The sequence below is a fragment of the Paroedura picta genome, chromosome 3 (assembly GCF_049243985.1).
Source record: "Paroedura picta isolate Pp20150507F chromosome 3, Ppicta_v3.0, whole genome shotgun sequence".
Lineage (NCBI taxonomy): Eukaryota > Metazoa > Chordata > Lepidosauria > Squamata > Gekkonidae > Paroedura > Paroedura picta.
In genome coordinates this window covers 132,515,018-132,527,691 of record NC_135371.1, presented here as the reverse complement: position 1 = coordinate 132,527,691, position 12,674 = coordinate 132,515,018, and the positions used below count along the sequence as shown (strand labels likewise).

Sequence of the window (12,674 nt, the reverse complement as noted above, 5' to 3'; positions counted from 1 at the left end):
CCTCCCTGCCTTGACTTGCTGGACTGGACTACCATGCTTGCTTGATCTCTGGAAACCCTGAACCTTGGATTGGAATGATTTTGCATCTTGTAATCTCCCTTGCCCTTTGTCTCCTCAAAATAATGGTGAAGAATACTGCAACCTGATACCAGCACCTGGCTAGCTATTCATGTTCTTACATTCTTAACTTTATTGTTCCAGCATATTGGACATTTCTAAATTAATTTATTATGCTGATTATGTGAGCAGTGAAAGAAGATCTAGAAGTATTGAATTGTCAAGGTGTAGTTTCCTTTTCATTGTGAAATCAGCCAACAGTGGAAGAGATTAATTTCTAATTAGCTATAAATTGTCAAGTCAATTCATGCTGGGATTTCCATGTACAAGGAAATTTATACCTCACCTTACGTTTTTCATTGGCATTGTCTTTTTAAGTATTAGCACTTGTACTGAGTGGCCACACTTAATCGGCTCTCATGGCACTGCGAAGCGCAGCAGAGCCGAATGGGCATTTCTGGGCTCCTCCAGGCCACCTTCCAGGCCTGGCTCTTCCTCCATCAACATGGGCCTGCTGCTGAAGAAGCCCCATTGGCCCCCAGGGTGGCTAAGGGAACACAGAAAATATCTGCATTCTCTTAATCCAGGCAAATGGTGCCTTAAAGCTCTTGAGGCGTGGGAGAGGCCCACCCCAGTGGCAACATGATATGGAAGTGGAGATTAGCCCTGCTGCCATATGAGTATGCTCCCTGCCTTTTCCACCTGTGTGGAATCAGCCACAGTGTGACAAAAGAATGATAAGTTCAGTTTAGTGATTTTTGCTTCTAGGAAGAGTTTGATCTAGAACCCACTTACTTGTCTTTTTGGTGGTCTGCTCTACGGTATCTATAAAACTGTCTTCCAACACCATATTTCAAATGTATGAACTTTCCCCCCTTTAGCTTTCTTCATTGTCCAGTTGTCATGCCCATGCATAGGAATACAGAATAATACCATATGAAATATCTTGATCTTATTTGCCAGCAACACATTCATAATCTCAAGAATTTCCAGCTCCTTCATGGCTTGAACATCTGGCACTTTTCTTTCCACACATTTCAGGCTGTACATTTCTGAATGATCTTTTATTCTACTTTGGGATTTAAAATCTAATTTGAACAGCACAGCTCTTCCTGGAATATCAGAATTAATGGTTTATAGCAACAATATACAATTGGAGTGTACTTTTCTCCACCAAGCATTAAAGACAGCTATCCTCATGACAGCTGGTATCAAGTGGGCAAGTTTGAGCTTCCAGGCAGTCACAAAGGGTTGAGTCTGGTATGTTTTATATTGTTGGGCTTTTTCATAGACCTCCTCCCATCTCTTGTCCTTGGAATGCTTGCTTGTCCTTGAAGAGTTTATGCATTTTCCCCTTGACTTCCTTTGAACTTCAGAGAGTCTTGCTTTGAATTGAGACCTCTTGATTCCCTTGAACAGGTTGCCTGGAGGAGCCCTCTGTAATGAAAATACTGATTAGACACTTGAAGGAGGTGAGCCTGAACCGGAGAGATGATGTCTTGTCTGCCCTGAAAGTATCTCTGCACGCGTGGTCAATGTTGCCTACGCATGAGGTAATAGCTGGAGCTATAAACATGTGGTAGACATGAGCTTCGGCAGCCCCCTTCCCTTGCTGGTCAACAGCAGCCCTGTTGGAATGGCACTCAGGCAGGGCTGCTCTTTTCTTCTAGCGTCGTTGCATAGGCGCCCAGTCCAGTTTGACCCGCAACTTTCAGCGCCTGGTGAAATTGCAGGAGCCAATGCACAATGTTGCCTTCAATGCAGCCATTTGCTTGGGATATCTAGAAGAGTCGAACCCAACTGCACAGATGACAATGCTTCACTGTCTGAACCAGAAGGACTGGAAGAAGAAAATGGAGGTGGAGATGCTGCATAAGTGATTGGATTCTTTATGTTGCTCTTGCATATTCTGAGCTTCCCCTGCCTTTCCACCAGAGAAATGAGGATGGAGTTGCAATCCTTGACTGGCCTTGAATATTGATTTTTGACAGGAACAAACTTTGTTGAAATACCAGTAGAGTTATCAATTCTTTAATCTCCCCAAGGAGATTAGATTGGCCCCGACCTGGTGGAACACTCTTCCAAATGAGATCAGAACCCTGTGGGACTTTGAATGGTTTCACAGGTCTTGCAAGATGAAGCTGTTCTCCCCAGCCTATGGTGGAGGCCTAAAATAATATCTGAACTGTTCAGGCCTTCCTGTCAACACCTCCCCTCCAATCAATGTGTCCTCTACGGCAGTGGTCCCCAACCTTTCCGAGGCTGGGGACCGGCAGGGCATCGGGCCGCGCCCCCGCGGACCGCGCCCGTGCGGGCCACGCCCGTGGATCGGGCCGCGCCCACGGATCGGGCCGCGCCCGCGGGCCGCGCCCACGCCGCGCCCGCGGATCGGGCCGCACCCGAGCCACGCCCACGGGCCGCGCCCGTGGATCGGGCCGAGCGGGCGTGGCCCGCACAGGCGCGGCCTGGCCCTGATTCCCTCTCTCCGCCTCCCGCAGTAAGGAGCTTCCCGGGCCGCAAGCTTGCGGCCTGGGAAGTTTTTTACTGTGGGGGCGGGGCGGGGAGAGGGAGCCGCGGCCCGGTGCCATGGCCTTTGCGGCCCGGCACCGGGCAGCGGCCCGCAGGTTGGGGACCACTGCTCTACGGCAGTGGTCCCCAACCTTTTTATCACCGAGGACCGGTCAATGCTTGATAATTTTACCAAGGCCCGAGGGGGGGAGGAGGACGAGGAGGAGCCGTGGCCCGGTACCAACTGATCTGCGGACCGGTCCCGGTCCCCGGACCAGGGGTTGGGGACCACTGCTCTAGGGTACATCTGACCTTCCCGCTTTAAATAATTTTAAAATATATTTAATTTCTTATTTAAATTTTTATTTATATATTCTATTTTATATGTAAATTTATTTTGATGTAATCTACCCAGAGTTTCTTGAGATAGGGCAAAATGTAATGATAGATAGATAGATAGATAGATAGATAGATAGATAGATAGATAGATAGATAGATAGATAGATAGATAGATAGATAGATAGATAGATAGATAGATAGATAGATAAACTGAGCTGACAATATTTTCACATGCCTCAATTCTTTGATTCATTTTGGTAGTAATCCCCCCCCCCCCGAAATTTAGGGGATGATCTTGTACATTACTGATGGCTCTTCTTTTCCTCCCTCTCACTCCCTCTTTCCTTGCCGTCTGATCCCTGCTCAAATTTAAATGTCATTGAGGTCTTGTCAATGTGGTCAGGTGGCTGATTTCCTCTGCAGCACATGCATGTGACTCTCTTCCCTATCCTTTACAGCAGCACAAGGGCACTGTGACATTTGTAAGGTCCTTATGTGGAAATGATGTCTTCATTGAGTCCTCCAGTTTAACCAAAAGTCAGACTACCTTGGGAAGAGTAAGAAATCAGTAAAAAGGACAAAAAGTTCAGAGGTTCAAGGGTAAACACTGCAGTTACTGGCTATGATTAGAACTGACGGTGCACATCCAAATTTTACAGAGTCAATTATGCAAATAATGAAACTTTACATTTCATCTACTTAATCTGCATTATTTATTTTGGCTCCTGTATTTTTAGAAGCATGATGGTACAACTGTGATTAGCAAAAAGAAGAGCCGTGAGAGGAGGATAGAAAGGGATGCAGAGCGCAGGAGGCCCGGTCTCCGGGTTGGATCCAGCCAAATTTTTTACTTGAGCTCACCTAATTCCTCTGTTCACTATAGCCCACTCCACATGGCTTTTGTATATGCAGATCCCACAATACCCAGCATAGGCTATTTTGGGTGGGGAACCTTCCTTTCCCCCTCATGAACAGAAAATCTGGTTGGATCCCACCCTAGTCTTATTAATTTGCTCCAGGTTTTCTTTAGTTTCTGATTGTATACCTTTACTTATTTGCCTTTGAGAAACTTGCACACAAAGTTTGCTTTTTAGAAAGAGGAACAAAGGTTTTGAGGGACACATAGGAGCAATCAATAGTTTGTTTGTCACAGACCAGCAGAATAAAACATACATATTAGCTTTTTTATATTTATAACTACTCTGCAAATGTATCAGCAAATCAACATGGTACTTCAGTAGACCCCAGCAGCAACATGGAATTTTCCTGGGATTTTTTGGGAAGATAGATGTAATAAATATTTATCTAAGACCATTGCTGAAAGAGGAATGCAGCAGTAGATATCCAGCCGATTCAGTTGTCCCTATAGCGCAATTGCCTAAATGTTTATGAAATGGCAAACCACTGTTTCCTTTTCATAAAGGAGATGGAAGAAGATAGAGAAGGGCTAGAGGGAAAGCTATCCTGTGTTTAAAAATCAGTAAATTAGCTAGAATGTTTGACATCTCAGATTTCTTGTTCCCAAAGTGATAGTATTTTGGAGCAGAAATGGTGCTGAAGTTTGATGTTCCAAATCCTTTGCTTGCTTTCAGAGACTTAGCTTTAACATTTAGGATTAAGCTGATGGGATATAACTTTCAGAGAGCTAGATTCCTGATTTTAATTTTTTATCAGTATGCCAATAGTGTGGGTATCGGGAAAATTCCTTAAAGAAGTTTTAAATTCTCTTTTGTTTTCTGGAAGTGTATGTGGAATAATTGGATAAAAATCCGTGAGGGCTTTTTTTTAGGCACAGGGAATCCTGCCTTAATGCAGGGACAAGGTGAGGTGGCATGAGATTCTTTGCATTCAGTATCTGTAATGATTTGATTACATGTAGAGGCAACCCAAATTACCTATTTCCTTTCTTCCTCTGTGGTTGTGTTCCCTCCATTCTGTCTTCTCTGTGTAGGCTTTGGTCATGCTGATCCACCAGATGGTCATTGTGAATGCTGCTATCCTCCAGCATGTTCTTGAGCAGCTTCGATGCTCCCCTATATACCAAGTAAGTGTTTTTTTTGGGGGGGGGGTTGTGGAATATTGAGCTAATCTTTCATTCCCAAGTAAATTTCCCTCCCCTGAGTGGGACTGCACTCAGAATTTCCCCCAAAGTTTAAGTTTGATCAAGCGCCAGACTTTGGAATCTTCTTTGGATTTGTTTCTGCTGGGTTGTCGCTTCTGTCTACACCAAGAGCAAGCGTGGTGTAGTGGCTATGACAGGCGGCTTCTAATCTGGCAAGCTGGGTTTGATTCCCTGCTCCTCCACTTGCAGCCAGCTGGGTGACCTTGGGCTCATCACAGCCCTGATAGTGCTGTTTGGATAAAGCAGCCTCACCTACCTCGCAGGGTGTCTGTTGGGGGAAGGGAAGGGAAGGTGATTGTAAGCTGTCTTGAGACTCCTCATAGAGAAAACTTGCTTATAAAAAACAGCTCTTCTTCTTCTACTTCTTTTTCTTGTTCAACTGCTAGAACTTACCTGTTTAGGAACCTGATTCTAACAATATGCAAGTCCAATTGAGTTGAATAAGATTTCCTTCCATGTATGTTCATGAATGCAGGATTGTTCCTGGTTCAGGACTTATGGCTAGAATTTGTTGTGTGCTCAGCCCTGAGATGTTTAAAATAACAATAGGGTTGTGAGCGTCCTGCATAGTGCAGGGGGTTGCTCTAGATCGGTGGTCCCCAACCACCGGGCTGCAGCCCGGTGCCAGGCCGCAAAGCCCCTGGCACTGGGCCCTGGCTCCCTGCCTCCACAGGGCTGCGCCGGGCCGTGCATGCACGTTTGCCCTATGCGCGGCCGCAAACGCGCATTCGCGGCATGCGCGGCCGGGCAATCGCCCTCCCCGCTGCCGCCGGTCCGCAGCCTGGAAAAGATTGCAGACCACTGCTCTAGATGACCCAGGAGGTCCCTTCCAACTCTATGATTCTAACAACAACAACCAGTACACAAAAAAACATGTTTCTCTTTGCCAGGTATACTAGATCCATATGTCCATGTGTGTGTGCATGAATTACCCCTTGTCATTGGTGCTGCATCTAGCTTGGTACCTAGCATTCGAAGTCTTGCTTCAGGTGGTCTTCCATTTTTCAAATATTACTAATTCAATTCTATTCTTTATAACCGTAAATTCCCATTATTTCACATAATGTAAAGGAAATGGAAATAATAAATCACAAAATACTTAAAATATTCAGAATAAAATGGAGAGTAGTTTTACCATCAAAATGGGATAAGTTAAAAATATCTGTCTGCTACTTTAAAACACACAAGGAACAGCAGTTGATTGGACAAAATCTATATCTGATTTCATAAATTGAAACAGCAGATAACAATGTCTTGTAGGCGATATATTTATTGTGATCAGATAGCAGGAAACAAGTACTGGTAAAATCTGAAATTTGGAAAATGTTTCTAACAACTTGGATAGAAATGTAGACCTTGAATTCTTATACAATGGGTATGCGTCTGTCCTCCCTTGGCCACATCCACAAAAAATTTACTCTGGTAGCAGACATTATGGTTTAGAAAACTAGACATGAAAAAATCCTCTAAAGAAAATCTGTGGAAGATCTTGTAGATGAGAGCCAGACAGTGTGTGTAGTCATTACAAATGAGTAGCCGTGTTGGTCTGAAGTAGCACAGTTTAAGACCAACAAAGATTTATTCAAGGCGTGAGCTTTCGAGTGCAAGCACTCTTCGGCAGACTATGAACTGGCCATCATAACAGTAGGAATATATAAGTTGTGATACAGGATTAACTTTTGCTTATATATTCCAACTGTTATGATGGCTAGTTCATAGTCAGACGAAGAGTGCTTGCACTCGAAAGCTCATGCCTTGAATAAATCTTTGTTGGTCTTAAAGGTACTACTGGAATCTGATTTTATTGTCATTACAGTATTGGACTAGGACATATAACGATGTAATATTGAGTCAACCTCTAGAGGGAAAAAATATGGACATCCTGGCAATGAAAATGAGGATACATAAGTGCCTTGAATGCAAAGAGATCCACATCTAAGAAAACATGCATATGATCAGGCTGCCTGGGTTGTAGTTTTGCAAAAGGACTACTTCTCTTGGACCGTTTTGTTTGCATATGCTACTATGATGGGTGTCACAGAGGGATTTTGTCTCATGTGGCCCTGGATGCTTGGGAGCCTCCACAGGATGTAATGCACTTTCCAAGAACAATGTGTGGGGCTCCTGTGGAGTTCCTTTAGATGATACAACAAAGGGAAAAACCTCCTTTGCTCAAGAAGTGGCAGGATGGCTGCCTGTATAGCTTCCATATGACCGTTTACGCACTGGAGGTTTCATGCTGGGCTGCGGGCTGGAGTTTTAATTGTGGAAGGTTGTCTCACCTCTTCCTGCACCCACACAGGGGAGCAGTTGGCTCACTGCACCTCATCTGCCCCCGATATGTGTTCCTGCGTGGAAGCTGGGGCAGTGAAGTTCCCAGTGCATAAACGGTCTATGAAAGCTCACCCTGCATCCAACTGAGGAAGGGGAAAGATTTAAATTCCATATCACTTCTTCCTTTCAGCCTTTTAATGGGCTTTTAAGGGAGGGTGGTTCACAGCTGAGCTGTGGTGTCACTGTGATGACCAGCTGTGAGAAAGGAATTAAGGGGGTTGGTGGGCAGGCCCCCCAGTTTTTATAGGTTTGGTGATTCTGTGCAAATGCTGCAAAATTGTGAGCAGTAAAAAATGGGGCCATTCAGAGGCCCTCCTTGCCTGCCTCTGTTTCACATTACAGCTTCCACAGTGGGGAACGCCCTTTTTGCTCTTGTGGCACAGCTTAAGAGGTGACAGAGGCAACAGGAATAGGACATGCAGATAAGCATAAGAAGGCAACAGTGTGCAATGCTCAATGCAGCCTTCTTTTTGGAAGGAGTGGGCTGGAGGTAGGGGTGTGTGTGTTGTAATACAAGAAGAATGAACTTTGGTAGACAGTCCATGCTGTCTTGATGCTGCCTTTTTCTGCCCAGCATCGTGTAGACTCTGCAAAACTTTTGGCTGCTGTAGGACTGGAAACAATCCAACAGGAACACCTGGAAGATACAGTTTTTAATATTCTTCTAGAAAAGTTGTCTGAGGAACCACTTCTGGTGAGTTTAAAAGTTTGAAGGAGCCATTCTGCTAACTGAAGCTGACCTCATAGCTATCTATTCCCTAAGTATCTGCCTGTGTCCCCTGAGGAGACATTGTACGTGTAGGGGTGGAGGGTCTTCAGAGATAAACACAGGATGGGAACTGTAGTGGGAAGAATCGCTTCTGCATGAAGGTTTGGGTGGTGATCACCACTCATTTGTGTTCGGGTCAAATTCCTGCTTCTGGACAGAATCTGGCCCTGTGTGGGGTGGCCCCAGGCCTGGCCCGACTTAAGCCCTCAGTTGTCCCACATTAACAGAATGCAGATAAATCCACATTCCCTTTTTCACCTGTTGCCGTCAAACAGAGGCTGGCTTGGCTTCTCAACTCCCTTGCCCGCAAAAACTCCTTATTAAAAAATTGGGGGGGGGGATGCCTCCTGCCGTTCTGCAGTATTGCAGGGTGGCATGGCTCAGTTTTTAAAATGTTTTAAGAAGGAGTTATTGTGTAATAACACAACAACAGCTTCTTAAAAATTAAAAAACTGCCCCACGCTGCCCCGTGGCGCTGCTGTGGGTCAGGGATGCTCTGCCGTGCTGCAGGGCAGCCTGGAGCATTTTTCAAAGTGAATGTTGGCTGCTGTAGTTGGGGAACTACAAAGTGCCAGGCTCGGGCTGGGGAGGGAAGGAGGGGATGGCCCAGAGCTGTGCACAAAGCTGCCATTCCAACACTGATCTTCGACATGGTGTTTCCACCACCCAGATTTTCTATTCTGATCGTGTCTTTCAGAGGAGGGCAGTGTTAGTGCTGCATGACTGTAACTGCAATGGGCTGGAGGGTTCAAAAATGAGGGCAGTCTTGGCCCGGTGGTGACACACTATGGCTCATCCCGATGCATGAGTGCCTGTGCCTGTGTGGTTGTGTACTGACTCTGCACACCATTTGGATTTCAGGCCGAGCAATTTTTAAAAAGGAATTTCTACCCTTCCTTGCGTCAGCCCCATGTCACTCGGCCAGTGGCAGCCCTTGGGAATGCTCTTTACAGTCTTCTTTCAATAAATCACATGCCATGTACAGGTCAGAGCCTGATGCTCTTATTCTTCTTGGGAGTTTCTGGAAGGCACAGGAGCAATAAAGAAAACAGACTTAGGAAACCAGTGCACAAAGGGGTCTGAAGCCAGGAGTTTTATCTGAAAGTGGTTAAAAGGACTGGAGTTCTAGATCCATTGGCAAGATATGGTATCAGGATACAAGGACCTTATGCACTTATATTCAAGGTGCTGCATTTAAAAAAAATTTTTTTGTTCTCCTTTTGCATTGCAATGTATCTACAAATTAAAAATATTTCTCATTCTAAATTTGTCTCCTGCTTGCATAGTAAAGCATCTCTCCTCAAATTTTGTAATTGAGCCAGCTTGGCGTAGTGGTTAGAAGTGCGGACTTCTAATCTGGCATGCCGGGTTCAATTCTGCACTCCCCCACATGCAGCCAGCTGGGTGACCTTGGGCTCACCACAGCACTGATAAAACTGTTATGGCCAAGCAGTAATATCAGGGCTCTCTCAGCCTCACCTACCTCACAGGGTATCTGTTGTGGGGAGAGGAAAGGGAAGGTGAATGTAAGCTGCTTTGAGATTCCTTTGGATAGAGAAAAACTGCATATAAGAATCAACTCCTCCTCCTCCTCTTTGTTAATTTTGCACAGTTGGTAAATTGTTTTCCAATTCTCAACTTTGACAGATGTCTGATTTCCATTATGCTATGTAGATGATTCTAGACTCTGTCACCATATATTTCTTCCAAAACATTTGGTAATTTATTAGTATACCTAACAACTTTTTCTTAGTTTCCATAGGGAATTTAAATTTTAATACATTATGCATGTTTTCATGTATTTTATGTATTTCCAGTTTCTTTTCTTTCCCTACAAGCCCACCACATATGGTAAAAGACATATCCTTGTCTTGATATTTCAAGTATTTTCCTTTTTTTTGTCCTGCTTTCTCAATATTCTTTGGGGTTTCATACCTTCTGAAAAATGTTTTGTACCAGTTTCCTCTTAATACCTGTCTGGCTGTAAACTTAATTTCTTTCCCCCATAACTGTTCCTGTTGATGCCTCCATTAATCATGCATTTCCCCCGCTTGTTCTTCTGTTTCCAGCTGAAATAATAACATATATCCATCATAGTAAATGGTCTTCTTGTTTTATAAGCAGTCACCTCTCTTAGAGTTCTCCCTTCCATGTTGATAATTTGATTATTTAATACAGGATATTAGGAAAGAGCACCTGCTCTTCCGTCCCAAGTCACAGGGAGATAGGAGACGCTCCAGGAATGTCCGTTTAGTCTTTAGTCATGAAGCCAATTGATAATACAGCAACCACTGAATGCTGATTCCTTCCTCCCTAACATCTTGCCAGGACTTTATTTCCCCCTGCGCATTTACCATATTGCCATACATTTTTAAAATCATTTTTATTTCTCATTATCTTATCATGATAAACTTTTATTGGGGATATGAGCAGAGAATCTGGAGAGCTCAATCAATTTTGGCATATAAACCATATCCACAAAAGTCCATCACTAAGTATATTGACTCATTTCTTGTGTTATGATTGTTTTAATTGATTTCTTAATCCATAAATAAGTATGCAAGCCTTCATCTAGTTCTGGTGTGCAGATTTTTTTAAGTTGCTTTAGCAGCAGCTGCCAACACAGAACAAGGTTCTTCAGTATTTGAGTGAAGAGCAATTGTGTGTATGCTAGAGAATATTTTTCAACGGTATGTTCATTTTCAAAGACATCCTGTTAATCAGATCTTCTGCCGGAAACGCTGAAGAGTTACTAATAGATTTATGTACAATTTCACCTGCTGTGTGCACCCTCCTAGCCTGTCTCTCATATCTTTCATTCAGGTAGTAAGGCAGTCAGTGGCCTTGACCGTTGAAGAATTGAAGATGAAAAAGAGAGTCTGGGACATTGTGGAGAAGTAAGTTGCAAGCAGGCAAATAAGGAAATGTAGCAATGTTTATGGGGATGTGTCTGAAACACTATATTTAAGATCTGATCTTTAATTTTTTGCATGTTTAGGTATTCCAAATTTATATATTTCCTTTTCCCCAGTATTATTTATTTATTTAGTGTATGAGGTAGTATAGTCAAGAGATCCTACGGTTACAGGATTGTCTAGCAGCCAGGTAAGGGACATTGGCCATTGCCTGCTTCTGTGTCATGACCCTAGTTTTCACTGGAGATTTCTCATCCAAAACTAAGCAAGGCCACCTCTACTTAGCTTTCAAGACCTGATTAGATCGGGAGTGCCTGGCTTATCTGGTCAGGGCTTTTCACCCAGTAATATAGAGCTGTCTTTGCAGTACAGACATTCAGTGTATTTTTACTGCATTGTGGTCAAATTAATCTTTGTGCCTGTATTTTGGAAAAGCTGAAAAGCTGAACAAAAAAAAAAAAAGCTGAAAAGCGGAAAAGCTTTGTGAAGAATGGCCAAAATCACTGGAGTAGGCATTTTGATGTATTTGCCATGTACCGTGACTATGTACTTACTCTCATGGGGATACGGAATGGCATTGCACAGTCCATCTTCTCAGATCTCAGAAGTTAAGCAGAGCCAGTACATGGATGGGGAGGAAGACAATAAAGAGTCAAGCAGTGACAAACCACCTCTGTTTAATCACGTGCCTTAGCTACTCAATGGCAGGGGTGGCCAAAATGGGACTCTCCAGCTGTCCATGGACCACAATTACCATGAGCCCTGCTTGCATGTTGGCAGGGGCTCATGGTACGTGTAGTCCATGGACTTCTGGAGAGGCCTTGCCCTACAGTCCTACCCTTGCCCTACAGTCAGCTGTGACTTGATCACACATTACACACATATTCTGAGTTGCAGAGGTATATTTTAGAACAGTTTTGGAAGTATTTTTTTTAAGACTATGTTATAGAGCAGGGGTGGCCAAACTGTGGCTCTCCAGATATCCATGGGCTACAATTCCCATGAACCCCTGTCATAGAGACTAATCCATGTATGGATTTAAATATTAATCCAAAAAGAAAAAGAAAGTACAGGTTATCTCTTAGTTGTGAAATCAACAAGATCCGAAATGGGCTACAAAGTAGATATATATTTATCATAGCATTGCTCTGTTGCCATCTGTGAGACTAAGAAAAGTGACTGGAGTTAAGAACGAGAACCCTGAAGTGAGCAGGTTCATCTCCTTCATGATGTGTCCACACTTATTGCTTGGGACCACTGAAGCCATACAGAGAAAGAGTTCTTGCTCTTCTACGGAAACAATCATTCACACAGCTCAAGCTATGCATGTTTACTCATAAGTAAGTCCCACTCAGTTCCATTGAAGTAGGATCCACTGGATCAGCTATTCCCAGGTAAATAGACATAGAATTGCTGGCTAATCTTTGGCAAGTCTGGAAGCATAAAACCACAGGGTTCTGCTCTGTTGAAATTGGATCTGGCAGAACTTGAAGGAGATTCCACCCTTCTATTTATTTTATTTATTGTAATTCTATACCGCCCTCCTACAGTACAACAAAACTTTCCTGTCCTCTTTTAAAAAGGGACTGTCCTTTTCCTATTTCAATTAATGCTTTTTTCATCCCTTCAG

The 12,674-nt window shown here is 43.7% G+C and overlaps 1 protein-coding gene across 1 annotated transcript in view; it reads left to right on the top strand.

Moving 5' to 3' along the window:
* HEATR9 (HEAT repeat containing 9) overlaps nt 1–12,674 on the top strand; it is a 37,523-nt gene that overhangs the window by 21,496 nt on the left and 3,353 nt on the right. Inside the window, exons 8-12 of the mRNA XM_077327916.1 lie at nt 1,477–1,610; nt 1,728–1,916; nt 4,856–4,948; nt 7,935–8,054; nt 10,953–11,026. Of these exons, the coding sequence (XP_077184031.1) occupies nt 1,477–1,610; nt 1,728–1,916; nt 4,856–4,948; nt 7,935–8,054; nt 10,953–11,026 (610 nt within the window). The remainder of the gene's footprint in view (nt 1–1,476; nt 1,611–1,727; nt 1,917–4,855; nt 4,949–7,934; nt 8,055–10,952; nt 11,027–12,674) is intronic.